Below are 14,231 nucleotides of genomic sequence, written 5' to 3'. Positions count from 1 at the left end.
CTAGTTCAATTTTAGTTTTAAGTATAGTAATTGTATTCTTAAACTTATTTATTTAATTTTTTATGTTACATTTTTCATCTAATATTATTTTTTTATTTCATTTCAAAATGATTTTTAATAGTTTTAGTTTACAATAGCACTGGTAAGAATAATATCTGACCATCATTTTTATCTGACGAATGGAAAGGAAAGGCTCTATGACTCAAATACCTACTAAAATTGAAAAAATATATAAAAAAATAAACAAATTTATTGTTGTAACATTCCGGTGTCCTAGAAACAAAAATTACAATCCTTATCGTCTTCCTTACTATTTTAGGGAAATTTTCATTTACACAGTGTTAGCAAGTGTGGATAAAAGGATTGTGGATTGAATCATTTATAATTCTGTTTTTGTGTTTGTCTGTCTTCTGTGATTTGTTTGGCAGGGAATGGTATTTAAACGGCAATTACCTGGTCGTCATTGTATCGTGCACTGTCATCATGCCGCTGGCTTTAATGAAGCAGCTCGGTATGTCGTCTCAATCTGATTCTTATGTGAAATTACACACACCCCTTGTTCTGCTTGCAACTTCCTGTCTGCACATCCACATAATGTAAAATATTAATATTTTATTGAATTGTAAGGGTATTGCAATGATCAGACTTCTCACAGAGGTGTTGTGGGTAATTGTCACTTATTCATCTCACTGTGTGTTTCAGGGTACCTGGGCTACACCAGCGGTTTCTCTCTCAGTTGTATGGTCTTCTTCCTTATTTCGGTATGTTTGTTGCTCTCATTAAAGGAATAGTTCACCCTAAAATTAAAATTTTTATAACCTAATGTCTCTATATATGCCTAATATATATATATATATATATATATATATATATATATATATTATATTATAGTATTTCTAAATATTTTGCATTATATTTATATATATTCATATTTTTTAAATTATTTAATATTATTTTAACATTTTAGTTTGTTTTTGTAATTATGTGCTTTTGTCTTTTTTTCTTTTTTTTATATTTCTATATCTTTATTTCAATTTTGTTTTATTTTTAATCATTTTTAATTTAGGCAACATTTCTAGTTTGTTATATTTGTCATCTAATATTCATATTTTATTTAAGCTTTCTTTCAATTAACAATAACAATTTGAATAGTTTTATCAACACTGCCTTGCCTAGTCAGGAAACCATTCATTCCATTTGTTCAAAGCAATCCGTTCAGTACACTGATTCATGGCTTTGTTTGGAAAAATTTTCAATGGTGGATCAAAAATTGATAAAGTAACTTTCAATATTGTGTCTAAAATGTAAGTTACTCAATATTAATCCTTGTTTATTTAACTTTTGTATACTAATCTGAACAAAATAACTCATGATTGTGCGATGTTGATGAAGTACGTATTGTTTTGTGTTCCATCAAAGACGTCATATAGATTTGAAACAAAATAAGCAAATAAACGATGACAGAATTTTAATTTTTTGGGTGAACTATCCCTTTAAATATGTTTCATTCAGTTGCCATGTGCTGCTTAGTATTCTATTCACGAAGCAGTACTCTGCTATTTTGAAATTTCTCTCTGAATAAAATGCTGAGAGTGTGAAAATTAATATTTAATCTTGATACAGTTCCAATTAGCAGTTTATAAATCTTATAGTAAGCTGGGGGATTTTAGGATGTGCTCATGTTTTCCACCAGCAGGATCAGTGTGTGATGTTGTGTGAGTGTGTCTTGTATTTTTAGAGTGGGGTTGTGTTTGGTGCACCTCACTGACCTAGTTTTGAAGGGGAGCTTTAATCTTTGCACACGGCTCTCACTCTCTCTGTCCTCATGCTGGTGTGTTAGTGTGGCATTGGCTGTGCCACATCTTTGCGCTGGATTTATTTAAAAATCGTCCAGTCTTTACACCGTAGTTCAGTCTGAATACGATAACATTGCATCTCTCTTCTTCTCTCGATTCATCATCCCTGCTGTGATTGGAACGAGCACCAAATGAAAAGACACAATGGCGGCAGAGCCACCTCAGCTCACACTCTCTCATCCGGCTGGTCATGTGACACTGATGAATTACATTATAAAGCAGTGATTTGTACCTTTCAGTATTAAAGGGGTCATACCATGAGAAATCATGCTAAACCATCTCAAAAAGACCATCTTTTGAAACTAAGCAGTAAACATGACTCATCCTTGGATTTCTGACATCAGAAGACTAAATAAATCAACAAATTAGTATGTACATTTATAGAAATGCATATTTTAAGTCTTAAACCTGGAAAGTATAAAATAATAGAAAAATCTACATTTTTAAAAAAGTTTTAATGTGTTTTTTGTTCAAGATCATATTTGATACATCAGGCTTTTGTGGCTCATAAAGTATGATATTGGAGAATATAGAGCTCAAACTCCAGGAGGAAAAATCAAATTACTAACATAAAATGTATATGAATGTCACTATATCTCCCAATAATATGTTTTAGTAAGATGATATTTAAATACTTTAGTTTTATGATCAAATCTCTTTTTTTTCATTTTTTTTTTTTTATTATGGTGCACAACATATAATGCAATGTAATACAATGATTATTAAGAAATGAACAGATAAACGTTCCTCAAAAGCCTGATGTATCATATTTGATACTCTCATTTTAATATGATTTAAAAAAAAATGTATGGATAATCAAATAAACCTAAGTTGCTTTAATTCAGTAAATGTTTATCTTGAAATATTACTAACAATATAAAATATATTCTTACGTTTTCTTTTTAAAATATGTTTTTACAGAAAAAAAGACACATGTACCACAACTGAAATAGGATGTTTTTAGAATTATACTAAAAGGCCTTTAACTTGCTAAAAATGTAAAATTATCAGTCACACATCAGAAGGCATGTAGTAAGTTATGCACAATAAGTTTTGATGTTGATATTTTAAATTCCTTACAAATTTGCCTATCAAATATGACACATGCTTTATATGACAAAAAAAAAACATGTCCTGTTTGATTATAATGAGGGACAGAAATCAAGCTTGAAATTGTCGTGAAAAACCCCCCCAAAAAACAATGTGACTAACTATAAGTGTAAATAAATAAAAACTCATTGCAAGATCAGCACAACCGATGCAGGACTTGTTAATTATTCAATCTCTCGTCTCCTTCCAGGTGATCTATAAGAAGTTCCAGGTGAAATGTCCTTTTGAGGACTTTTCCCATAACAGGACAGTGTTGGGCTTTAACACAAGTGTGGCAGCTGATCCCGGAGGAGTGGAGATGACCCCTGAGGGTGACCCTGCCTGCACCCCCCGCCTCTTTAACCTCAACTCACAGGTATATCCCCGTGTAACTGAAATCATGCTGTGACTTTCATATGAGTCATGTGATGTAAGACTTTAAGCCAAATCAAATGACAAACACTGTAGTTCTTAATAAGCCTTTGCATGACTCGCATATATTTGGGCTTAATCCAAACAGGCGTTTAGATATCATACTGTATGAAAATCTGGATTTTCAGCTTATGTAATATTTTCACATTTCTAATGTACAGGTATTTGGGAACCTTTGATGGACCGTGGTTTTAAATATTATTGGTTTGCTAAATTGGAAAAATATGAGAAAGGATGACCATTTCTCACTACCTCTTTTGCTCTCTTATTGTAGGAAACAAAAATCATAAACATCTCCTTGAAGTGACAGTTCACCCAAAAATAAATCATTTGTCATCATTTGCCCACCCTCATGTCATTCTGAACCCATATGGCTTTCTTTCGTTTGTAATGTCTAATTTTAAACTTTCATGTCTCATAAGAATTTTAAGAGAAACGTCTGAGACATTGATACTTTCAGTAAATGAAACACACACAGTTTAGAAGTTTGTGGCCAGTAAGATTTTTTTAAAATAAATTATTACTTTTATTCAGCAAGGATGCATTAAATAGTTCAAAATTTACACTTCCATAACATTATAAATGTCTTTAATTTCAATTTCAAGTAAATGCTGAACTTTTTAATCAACAAAGAATAATAAAAAATAAAAAAAAACACAGTTTCCACGAAAATATTAAGCAGCATGACTGTTTTTAACATTTATAACAACAAGAGATGTTTCTCGAGCAACAAATCAACATATTAGAATGATTTCTGAAGGACAATGAAGACTGGAGTAATGGTGCTGAAAATTCAGTTTTGCCATCACAGGAATAAATTACATTTTAAAATATAATAAAACCAAAAACTTATAATTATTGTTTATGCTGTATTTTGATCAAATAAATGCAGCCCTGGTGAGCATAAAAGACTCAAAATCAGGAAAAAAAAAATCTTACAGATCCCAAACTTGAACGATATTGTAATTGAGAATTTCATTTAGTTGCTTGAGCTATAAAAGAGCAAGCTCTGAGCCATAAAATACATCCATTCATCTAAATATCTAGAACAATGGATCTTTTGTTTGTATAGTCTTAAGTCAGTACAAGCTTTTTAAGATGGGTTACCCAAACACATTCATATTTATTGCAGCCTATAGCCTATATTGCATTATTATTCATGTCTTTAGCATAATCACATCCTCTGCACATAGCTAAGTGTCAACTCGCACATCGCCATGTGCATTTTCCCCACATATGTCCTTTACTGTCAGAGAGATAAGTGTGAAAATCTGTAGTCAGCTCAGTCGGTCTCTATGTGCACAGGACTGGCATTTTAAATCAGCCCAGACCTGAGCTCTGTCCAAGTCTGACTTAATCACAGCCACAATTAGCTCTCTGTAATGTGCTACAGTGTTTAATGGGCTTTAAAGTGTGGAGTTTGGGGTTTATGGTTGCCGCTGTTGTATCCATAGTGACGTGACGTGGTCTGGTTTGTGTGTTTTTAGACGGCCTACACGGTTCCCATCCTGGCGTTCGCATTCGTGTGCCACCCCGAGGTGCTGCCAATTTACACGGAGCTGCGCAAGTAGGTGGCAAGTTCTTTCGCAGGTCTAGAATCACACATGAGTCACAATGTGCATATGGATGCTATTACACTGTGCGGCTTCCCATCTGCTTCACTGTCCAGAGAGCTGTGGTTTAACCATTCTGGAAGTAGCATATTTACTCACAGGCATTCAAGGAATATTACGGCTTCAATACAAATTATGCCCAACCAACAGTACCTGTGGCATGCTCTTTTAATAATTTTCTTTTAAAATAGCAAATAGTGAGGCGCTTACAATGAAAGTAAATGGGGGCCGATCTGTAAACATTAAAATACTGACTGTTTTAAAAATACAGCCACAGAACTTGAGCGATATGCATGTTAGCTTGGTTTTAGCGTAAAAAAACAAGAACTTTCTAACCTTTTCTGTTTCAAGTTAAACTGTTTGGAGTCAGTAAGATTTTTTTTAAATAAATGAATACTTTCAGCAAGGATGAAAAGTGACAGTAAAGCCTTTTAGGGACTTGTATCTCTTTTCACAAAAAACTATTTTCAACATTAATAATAATAATAATAAAAAAATGTTTCTTGTGCAGCAAATCAGCATATTAGAATGATTTCTGAAGGATCATGTGACACTCAATATTGGAGTGATGCTGAAAATTCAGCTTTGCATCAGAGGAATAAATTACATTTTAAAATATATTCAAACTACAAACTGTTATTTTAAATTGTAGTAATATTTCACAATATTATTGCTTTTACTGTATTTTGATCAAATAAATCCAGCCTTGGGGAGCATTAGACTTCTTTCAACAACATTTAAAACCGTATAGACTCCAAACTTTGATCAGTAGTGTATTTCCTATTTTGCACACCCTAAAAACTTATGCGAACAGCTTCTCTACACCGCAACCTTAATTTTTGCTTTTATACAAGAAGAAACGAGCAACAAGTTGAAATTATGTTTTGTGGTAATCAGTTTTACACCACAAAACACGGAATATTCCTTTAAGAAATTGTTCAACATTTTATTATAAATGGACTTTAAAATGCCAAAAAGTGAAATTAGTATAAATATTTCTGCCTTATAACTAAATCAGAGATTGTTTTGACTGTATACGGCCTTTTTTGATTTGAGTGTGCGCTTGTCTATCACTATTTTTTTTTTTTGTCCCATCCTTATATTCTCTGATTTCAGCCCTACAAAGACAAAGATGCAACACGTCTCCAACATCTCCATAGGAGTCATGTATGTCATGTACCTCTTGGCTGCTCTGTTCGGGTATCTGACCTTCATTGGTGAGGCCTATTTCCCTCACTCCCTTCAATATATTTGCATTCTTTCTTCACACAGTGACAATTTTCTCAACAAAGATAGAACATGAGTAGAACACGAACATGAGACATTAGTCAGATTGTAGTGGCATTTGTAATATTTAACATATTAAAGTGTGATCACACTTATCATTACTTGGTGAAATTTAACAGACAAAATTGAAATGACTGAATTTCACTTATGAAATTTTATCAAGCAACAGTGAATGTGCATGGGAGGTGTCATTATATGTCTTGATTTAGCTTGCTAAGGCATAAACTATAGAATCCGTAAGAAAGTGTTTGTACAGGATGAGTAATTGTGTTCTAAACACTATTTTAAACCAGATAGAGTATCTTAAAATGCATACAACTGTTTCCAAGTCTCCAAACGTTTCATGTTTCATTGTGGTCAGGCTGTTGACTACATTGTAGGCCAAAGATAACATTCAGAGGCTGATTTTGGACTAGCTTGGATGGCTAATGCGGAATGAACCAAAATCTAGGGCAAGACAGAAATGCTGTATGTTACAGAGCAAGAAGCAGCAGGGAATTGTCAGGGATTGTGGCAGTAGTTGCCACAATTGCTGAAGGTCATTTGGTCGTCCAGGACAACTCCCTGCCTTTTTACACATCAGGAGACAGCAGTGTGACTCAGCTGAGATGGAGAGAGTGGAGGAGGTTTTGTTGAGGAGAAAGAGGAGGTGAGACCTGTCAGGATGAATGTGCTGAGTGGTCACTCAAGTTGAGATGTCAGAGGTCAGATGAGTTCAGTGTAACTGACTGCAGCGGTAAAGAGGCAGAAAAGAGTTTTTTTTTTTTTCTTGTTTCAGAGCTTTTGAAGCATAGGAACAGATTGAGACCTGCTTAGCTGTCAGCATGTGTTTGCTGATGTCACAGATCTAATCATCTGTTTCAACAAATCAGGGTTGGATGCAAGGTCACATTGAAGTAGTACTAGCGCTCCATCTAGTGGCCTTTGTGCATGAATAAAAAAACAACACTGTGTGTGGAATAAGAGTAATCTGATGCAGTAGATCTCAAACTGTGGTCAATGAAAAATCAGTTGCTCCGTTAATTGATTTACATACACTACCGTTGAAAACTTAGGGTCTTTATGCTTTTTTTTTTTTTTTTTTTACAATTTACAAACCATTTATTCTATTTTAATATATTTTAATATATTTAAAATATTTTTTCCCCTGTGATAGCAAAGCTGAGTCTTCATCTAAATCTAAATCATTCTAATATGCTGATTTGAAAAATTTGGAACATTTCTTATTATTATTAATGTTAAAAACAGTTGTGCTGTTTAATGTTTAATTCATGTATTTAATATTTGATAATCTTTTAAAATTCATGATTTTCAAAATCTTACTAACCCCAATCTTTTGCAAAAAAAATATAAAACATTGAATGATTCAGCTGGTTATACTGAATTAACTCATTGTATTAACATTTATTTGTGATCAAATCTTTCTGTTGTGTCAGTTTAGAAATTGATTCAATTAGGTCCAGCTTCTCAGCTAGTCTATTTAATTTCAGTAAATGAAAAGATTTATTAAAAGTGAGAGTATTTTCTGGTTTCCCCCAGATTTGGGTTGTTAGGTGCTCCACAATTTTCAAAAAGTTTCCTTTTTTATTTATTTTTTATTTTTTTAAATGGTCCACCACTTTAAAAAAGTTTGAGAACTACTGAATCATTTTTATTATTTAAAAATATTATTGAATAATTTTACATTTAAAATGAAATTGAACTTTAATATTACATTTAAATGATTCTATTTGTGTGTAGATAAGGTGGAAGCTGAGCTGTTGCACACCTACAGTCGAATCGACCCGTATGACACACTCATCCTGTGCGTTCGTCTGGCTGTGCTGACTGCCGTCACACTCACTGTACCCATCGTGCTGTTTCCTGTGAGTTTTACACACTAATTTTAAACCTTTACAATTTTAAATAAACTACATCTTACCAGGTTACAACTTGGTTAGAGGAGTCCGGATCAGATGGCAGGCAGTATTTCGGTATCTGATTTCAAAGCTTTGCCTTTCAATGTCTTTTCTCAGGTAAGGAGAGCCATTCAGCAGCTGTTCTTCCCAAATAAAACCTTCTGGTGGCCACGTCACATTGCTATAGCTGTCACCCTCCTCACCCTCATCAACTTACTGGTCATCTTTGCCCCGAACATCCTGGGCATCTTCGGGATCATCGGTGGGTTTGGTGCTCTCAGCTCTTTAAATGTTATTCTAGTCTCTTTGTAACACTCATTCTCTTCTTCTTTCTTTTGAAGTTTCATTGGTGTGAAAAGAGTGTGAGTGTCCTTAAGTTTCACCATGACAACCTCAAGGACCTCACAGCCGCTTTTATCTCCACATGCATTAAAGTCTCAGACTATAATACTGTACGAACCGTTCCAGCCGTGCATAAATCCATTGCCATCAACATTATTAATCGCCTTTGGAATGTGTATATAATTATCAGCAAAGTCCATTTATTACATTATAGTTTCTCCTGCTCTCACACTTAACTCGATAACACTAATTGTGAGTTTTACCTACCTCAGAGAAGAATGAACACTATTGTTCTGCAAGTGCCTGACTGCCATGAGAAATCTCTCAATGGCTTATGTAACTTAAATAGCTTTAGCTCAAGATTTTCTGACACAGTTAAGACTTAGGCCTGAGGCATGATGTTAGTGAAGTATGAAGGTTTAGGTTTACAGTACATATGTACATGTGTTTATTGTTCCATAGGTGCCACGTCTGCGCCGTGCCTCATCTTTATATTTCCAGCTGTGTTTTACATCCGCATTGTTCCCAAGGAAGAGGAACCCATGCGCTCAGCGCCGAAAATCGTTGTAAGTACTTGGACATGCTGTATTCGATTCCTTCCCATTCATCCACAATGGGATTTAGTTTCTTAACTCTTGTAGGAATGTAGATGCTTTGAAAACTTTCACACTGTTAGATTGAGATCCTCTGAAAACTAATCATGCTAAGAGCTTTGGAAATCCCTTGGGTAAATCTTTGGTGTGACCCAAAACTATTGTAAACCAGTAAACCAATTCCCCTTAAGCAAACTGCAGGAATCTTGGGCGAAACCTGAACATATAATTGTAGTGTATGTGAATCTCATGAAACTTTCAAAACACATCCAGGTTATAATTAACCCTTAAATCAAAAAAAAAAAAAAAGAAAAAAAAAATATATATATATTATATGTATTTTTTAGAGACTTTTAGACGCAATTAAGCATATTTTCTCCCTCCCTTATCATTATTTTAATATATTTTTTTAAAATTACAATGGCATAAAAAATACATTTGTAAAGTATGCAAATATAAAATATTTACTGTAATTTTAAAAATATTGTCATTCACATGAAAATGTCACAATGCAATTAATAAATACAAATTGGCTTCATTTTGTTTGCACATTTTATTTCATTTTTTTACCCAGACATTTCTTGATAATATGCATATTTCATTATGTCATATTTTATGTGCTTAATTTTAAAATCATGCACATAAGAATGGCACAATGCAAACAAACAAACAAATTAATGTTCTGAAAATTGTCCTCATTTTGACCCAGACGTTTCTTTATAATATGCACCAATCATATTTTTTTTAAATTACATGTTTCATTAATTACTTTGGCAACACTGTTAATAATCTTGTCTCTCTCCTCCTTTTATAGGCTGCTTGCTTCGCCTTATTAGGAGTCCTATTTATGATAATGAGCCTGAGCTTCATCATCATTGATTGGACATCAGGGACCAGCAAAGGAAGCAGTGGTCATTAGGCCTCACCCCTCTAATGGTTTATGCTTTTTAATATTACTTTCGGGTCAGTAGTTGGGGAGGATGCATAATCTCTCAGTGATCAGTCACAAGAATAGTACCAGATTCCTAGATTTAGTTGCATTCAATCAATGCATTATTTAGCCATGTGACCTGCATATGCTGTAAATAGGGTCTTGACCCATCTCAGGCCGGCATTAAATCCATTTAAAGGCCATCCTCTCCCAAAAAGGAGTGGTTGGGACATGGAAATAGGGAGAAGATAACCAGAGCAAGAAAATCAAAGCCCATGATAGTTAGATTGTGCCATAGCATCAGCACATGCAGTATGCAGGGTTTGCAAACAAAAGGGATTTTGCATTCTAACCAAACAGACTCATCCGCTGGCCCAACCTCCCATCCATCCCTTCATATTATGACCTTTGACCTCTGCCCATCGGCCACATTCACAAGAGATTAGAATCACAGTAAGTGCTCAGTTCTTATGGGGGGATTGGTGGTTATTAAAGAGTTTATTTCATCATATCTCATATTAGATATAGCAATACTCTGTGCAATAGCTGAAGGCTGTCGAGAGGCGACACACGACCTCGTCCAGAATCCAGGCTTGATTTGGCTGCAGTCTATTACACAATTTCAAATTTATGCAAACTGTACGTATGTCACATTTTTATATGGATTTATAATGTTTATCCTTTCTACAGTATTTAGAGATAAATATATTAGTAGATATATGAGCGTAAATATATATATATATATATATAATATATACGAGAATTCCGATTCATCCAGTGTTCTCAAGGTTATCTATTACACCCCTTTACAATATTTGTGACTCTTCAGCTAAAATGCCATCTTTAGAAGATATAGATTTAAAAAGACAGAATTATCCAAGGCACATTCTTCATTTTTAGGAATATTACTGGTTGCAATGGGAAAGCACAGATTGGAAAGCACAGTTAATCATAGGGTCAGTTTGCAATGATCCCATGAGCTCTGCTGACAGACTGATTTTGAAACACTCTCTGGATTTATATGCAGAGAAAACCAAAAACACAGATTCACAGGGTCTTCTCCTTAACTGGAGAAACAAATGTGGTGCATTCATGCACATAAATGTTTTAGCTACAGGGCAAAATGGCATACATGTGATAACATTGCCTGGTGGAAGCTGATAGGTTTTGCTTCTAGATAGGTTTAAAAAAGAGGCTATTAACCCAAGTAGACGGATGACTTTGGTCATTCGGCGAATATTGAAACTGTAGCACTTTCAGTTGAAGCACAACTTCCTCTCATTCTCTTGACCCAGTTACGACTTACGACATAATCATAGATTAATATATTTTGTAGACAGATATATGAATAAAAGCCTATGTACTACTAACTGTAAATTGTTTGGAGAAAAAAAAAAAAGTAATGTGTGGATGTCTAACATGGTACATGAATATTTTAAACTTTGTAATTGAAACTTGTCATCCTAAAAAAAACTATAAATCGAGCACTCACTGGCCCATAATGATCTTAGTGGTAACACTGTGGTGTTTTAGTTTGTGTGTGAATGTGAATGTGTGTGTTCTCTCCTCTTCTCGCTTATGGAGAAAGAATACTTCAGTCAGTGAATGTACTGTAATGGACTATAAGATGTCTAAATGAGATGTGCATTTAAATTGTGGTACTTTTTTATTCATTTTTGTCTGTTTAATTAATGTTTAATGGATAGACAAGCCACACATATAACTAAATCATCATATCTGTGAACCAGTATTAGCATAATTACATATCTTTTTTTCAGTGTTTTACATGTCCCTGGTGCTGCATCGAGGGCCTGTCAGACAGTAAAAAGGCACTGTAATATATTCCAAATTACAATCTGTACTTGTTTTGTTTTTAAATGCCTTGTTTATCATGGCTGGAGGCTTCATTTCCCTCTTTGTGGTCTTTTGGATATATACAGTATATGTAGAGAAATGATAAATGAATGATTAAATATGTCTGTATGATTGCTGAAGTGCATCATTGAAATAACCCATTGTTCATTTTTTGGTAAAGACGCGTTTAGTTGTGTGTTCTGGTGATGGTGAGATGTTATTTGTAGTGGTGTAATGCCTCACACACCAATGTGGTTTCTCAAGCACAAAAGTGTCCCATCGTTTTAGCAGTGTGTGTTAATGTCTGAGAACTAAATGTGCCAGTTGTTAAAGAATTGCCAGTATCTTTCCTGAAATATACCAGTGGCTCTAAATGATTCTTGACTACTCAAAGTCTAACTTTGAAAGTAGAAGCGTGATTCTCATGCAAATATGCCCAAGTTGCATTTCACCCCAAAATCAGACAACAATAATTATATGTGTTTAGTTATTTATATACTTGTATTCTGCTAGGATACATTAAATTGGCCAAAAGTGACAAAGATATGTTTTATCATTTCTATTTCAAATAAATGATGTTCTTTTGAATTTTCAAAGAATGCTTAAAAAAACAAAACAAAAAAAAACAATCAGCATATTAGAATTATTTCTGAATGACTGATGAAAATTTAGCTTTGCCATCACGGGCATAAATTGCATTTTAAAATATGTTCAAATAGAAAACACTTTACTGTATTTGTGATCAAAGAAATACAGTCTTGGACTTCTTATCAACCCCAGATGTACATATCTAATCAATTATATGACACACATATATATATATATATATATAACAGGCTAAAAGCATAATTTCTGTCATTTGATTTTGGGGTGACATTTCGTGAGATTCACTGAGAGAGATGTTAATTTTGATCTGATAGTGTTTGTGATCATTTTTAAACTAAGCATAATGTTTCTGAGTATTTTTAAGGAGAAATGACTCCTGTCTGATGTATCCACTGCATAAACTGATGATTTTATGATGACGGTAGTTCACGTTAACCAGTAAGATCTTATTAACTTCCTATCAGTAGGGATATTTAGTATCAATGATGAATCATGGATAAATATTGTTCCCTTTATAAAAGCACAGTCTGATTGCTGCAACTAGAGTACTGGCAGCGGTGCACCTGAAACTGCCCTGGACAACAAGATCCCCCATGATGCTGTGCTTCCATCCCCAGGCTTTCACACGCACAGCGTTGTAGATTTTGAGCTGATGTCTGGGCTGACAGTAGCACTTTTCAAGCATCTGCAGATCACACCGTTACATGATCTCCAAATCTGCAAAGTAGCAGAAGGGGGAAGATTTGAATTGTCTTTTTTAGCAGCTGTGTACTAGTGTCCAGTCAACGTGATGTTTCCCTTGTGATGTAATGAAAGTGTCATCTGTTTGTAACAGTTTATGTGAGTTCATTACTCACATGGCAGCATTTATAAATAATGTACATAAATGTAAACCCTTTATATTATAAGCACATCTATAGTTTGTATATTGTAAATAGTCAGATGATGTTTAGTCTGATGATTAAAACGTAATAATTTTTAAAAATGCTTTTTAAAAAGCCAGTTTATGTCTTTATTTTCTTTATTCTCCGTATCGAGTACATTGCTGGCAGTTAATGTACTGTAAACAATGTTCAAATAAAAAAAAAAGAATAAATAATATTCATTCATTCTTGATTCAGTCTACAGTTGTATTTCTCATATTCATGAGTTCATTTGATGTCTCCAATGCAAAGGGGAGTTAAATGCTCTGTTTACGTGCCATTTTGCTGATCTGTCTAAAGCAACCTTGCAGGTTGAGATGAAAGGCACAGTGGTCTGAAAGCAGTTCCTGGGAGCAAACCTGCAGATCTTCTCTTCCACCATCAGCAACTGTCTCTTTTCCTTCCTGCTGATTGTCCACTTAAGTGTAAAGCTGTTTATGTCAAAACAGAATCTTGCCTTGAAGCAGCAGTTTCCTGAAAATGTTCACATGGTTTGTGTTTCCTCTTAGCAAGAAAATGAGCAGAAAAATCTATTTGAATGCATTCGATCTGACAGACATGCTGAATTCCAAAAAAGAAAGGCCTACTAAAGTTTAATGTATATGACCTCAATACACCTTTTGAGGTACTTTATTGGCACAATGAAAAACCTGTAAAACCCATGGAGTATTTCCATTTGTTCAGAAAGTAATTTATAAGTTCTATCTTTAGATTATTTAATTGTTTTTTCAAATTGAGACAAAAAAAAGGTTCTTTAAACAACGATTCACTGAAAGATTCTTCTGTGGCATTGCTGAAATTGCTACG

At 34.0% G+C, this 14,231-nt stretch overlaps 1 protein-coding gene across 3 annotated transcripts in view; it reads left to right on the top strand.

Moving 5' to 3' along the window:
• Positions 1 to 13,617, top strand: part of slc38a3a (solute carrier family 38 member 3a) — a 42,733-nt gene extending 29,116 nt beyond the window's left edge. For all 3 annotated transcript variants that reach the window (XM_058791868.1, XM_058791867.1, XM_058791870.1), the window contains 9 exons: positions 429 to 511; positions 703 to 761; positions 3,157 to 3,321; positions 4,865 to 4,944; positions 6,107 to 6,207; positions 8,018 to 8,142; positions 8,293 to 8,437; positions 8,980 to 9,083; positions 9,925 to 13,617. In XM_058791868.1, the coding sequence (XP_058647851.1) occupies positions 429 to 511; positions 703 to 761; positions 3,157 to 3,321; positions 4,865 to 4,944; positions 6,107 to 6,207; positions 8,018 to 8,142; positions 8,293 to 8,437; positions 8,980 to 9,083; positions 9,925 to 10,029 (967 nt within the window). In that variant the 3' untranslated portion in view covers positions 10,030 to 13,617. The remainder of the gene's footprint in view (positions 1 to 428; positions 512 to 702; positions 762 to 3,156; positions 3,322 to 4,864; positions 4,945 to 6,106; positions 6,208 to 8,017; positions 8,143 to 8,292; positions 8,438 to 8,979; positions 9,084 to 9,924) is intronic.
• Positions 13,618 to 14,231: the final 614 nt, after the last annotated feature.

The sequence above is a fragment of the Onychostoma macrolepis genome, chromosome 11 (genome assembly GCF_012432095.1).
Source record: "Onychostoma macrolepis isolate SWU-2019 chromosome 11, ASM1243209v1, whole genome shotgun sequence".
Lineage (NCBI taxonomy): Eukaryota > Metazoa > Chordata > Actinopteri > Cypriniformes > Cyprinidae > Onychostoma > Onychostoma macrolepis.
This window is presented reverse-complemented; position numbering and strand designations above follow the sequence as displayed.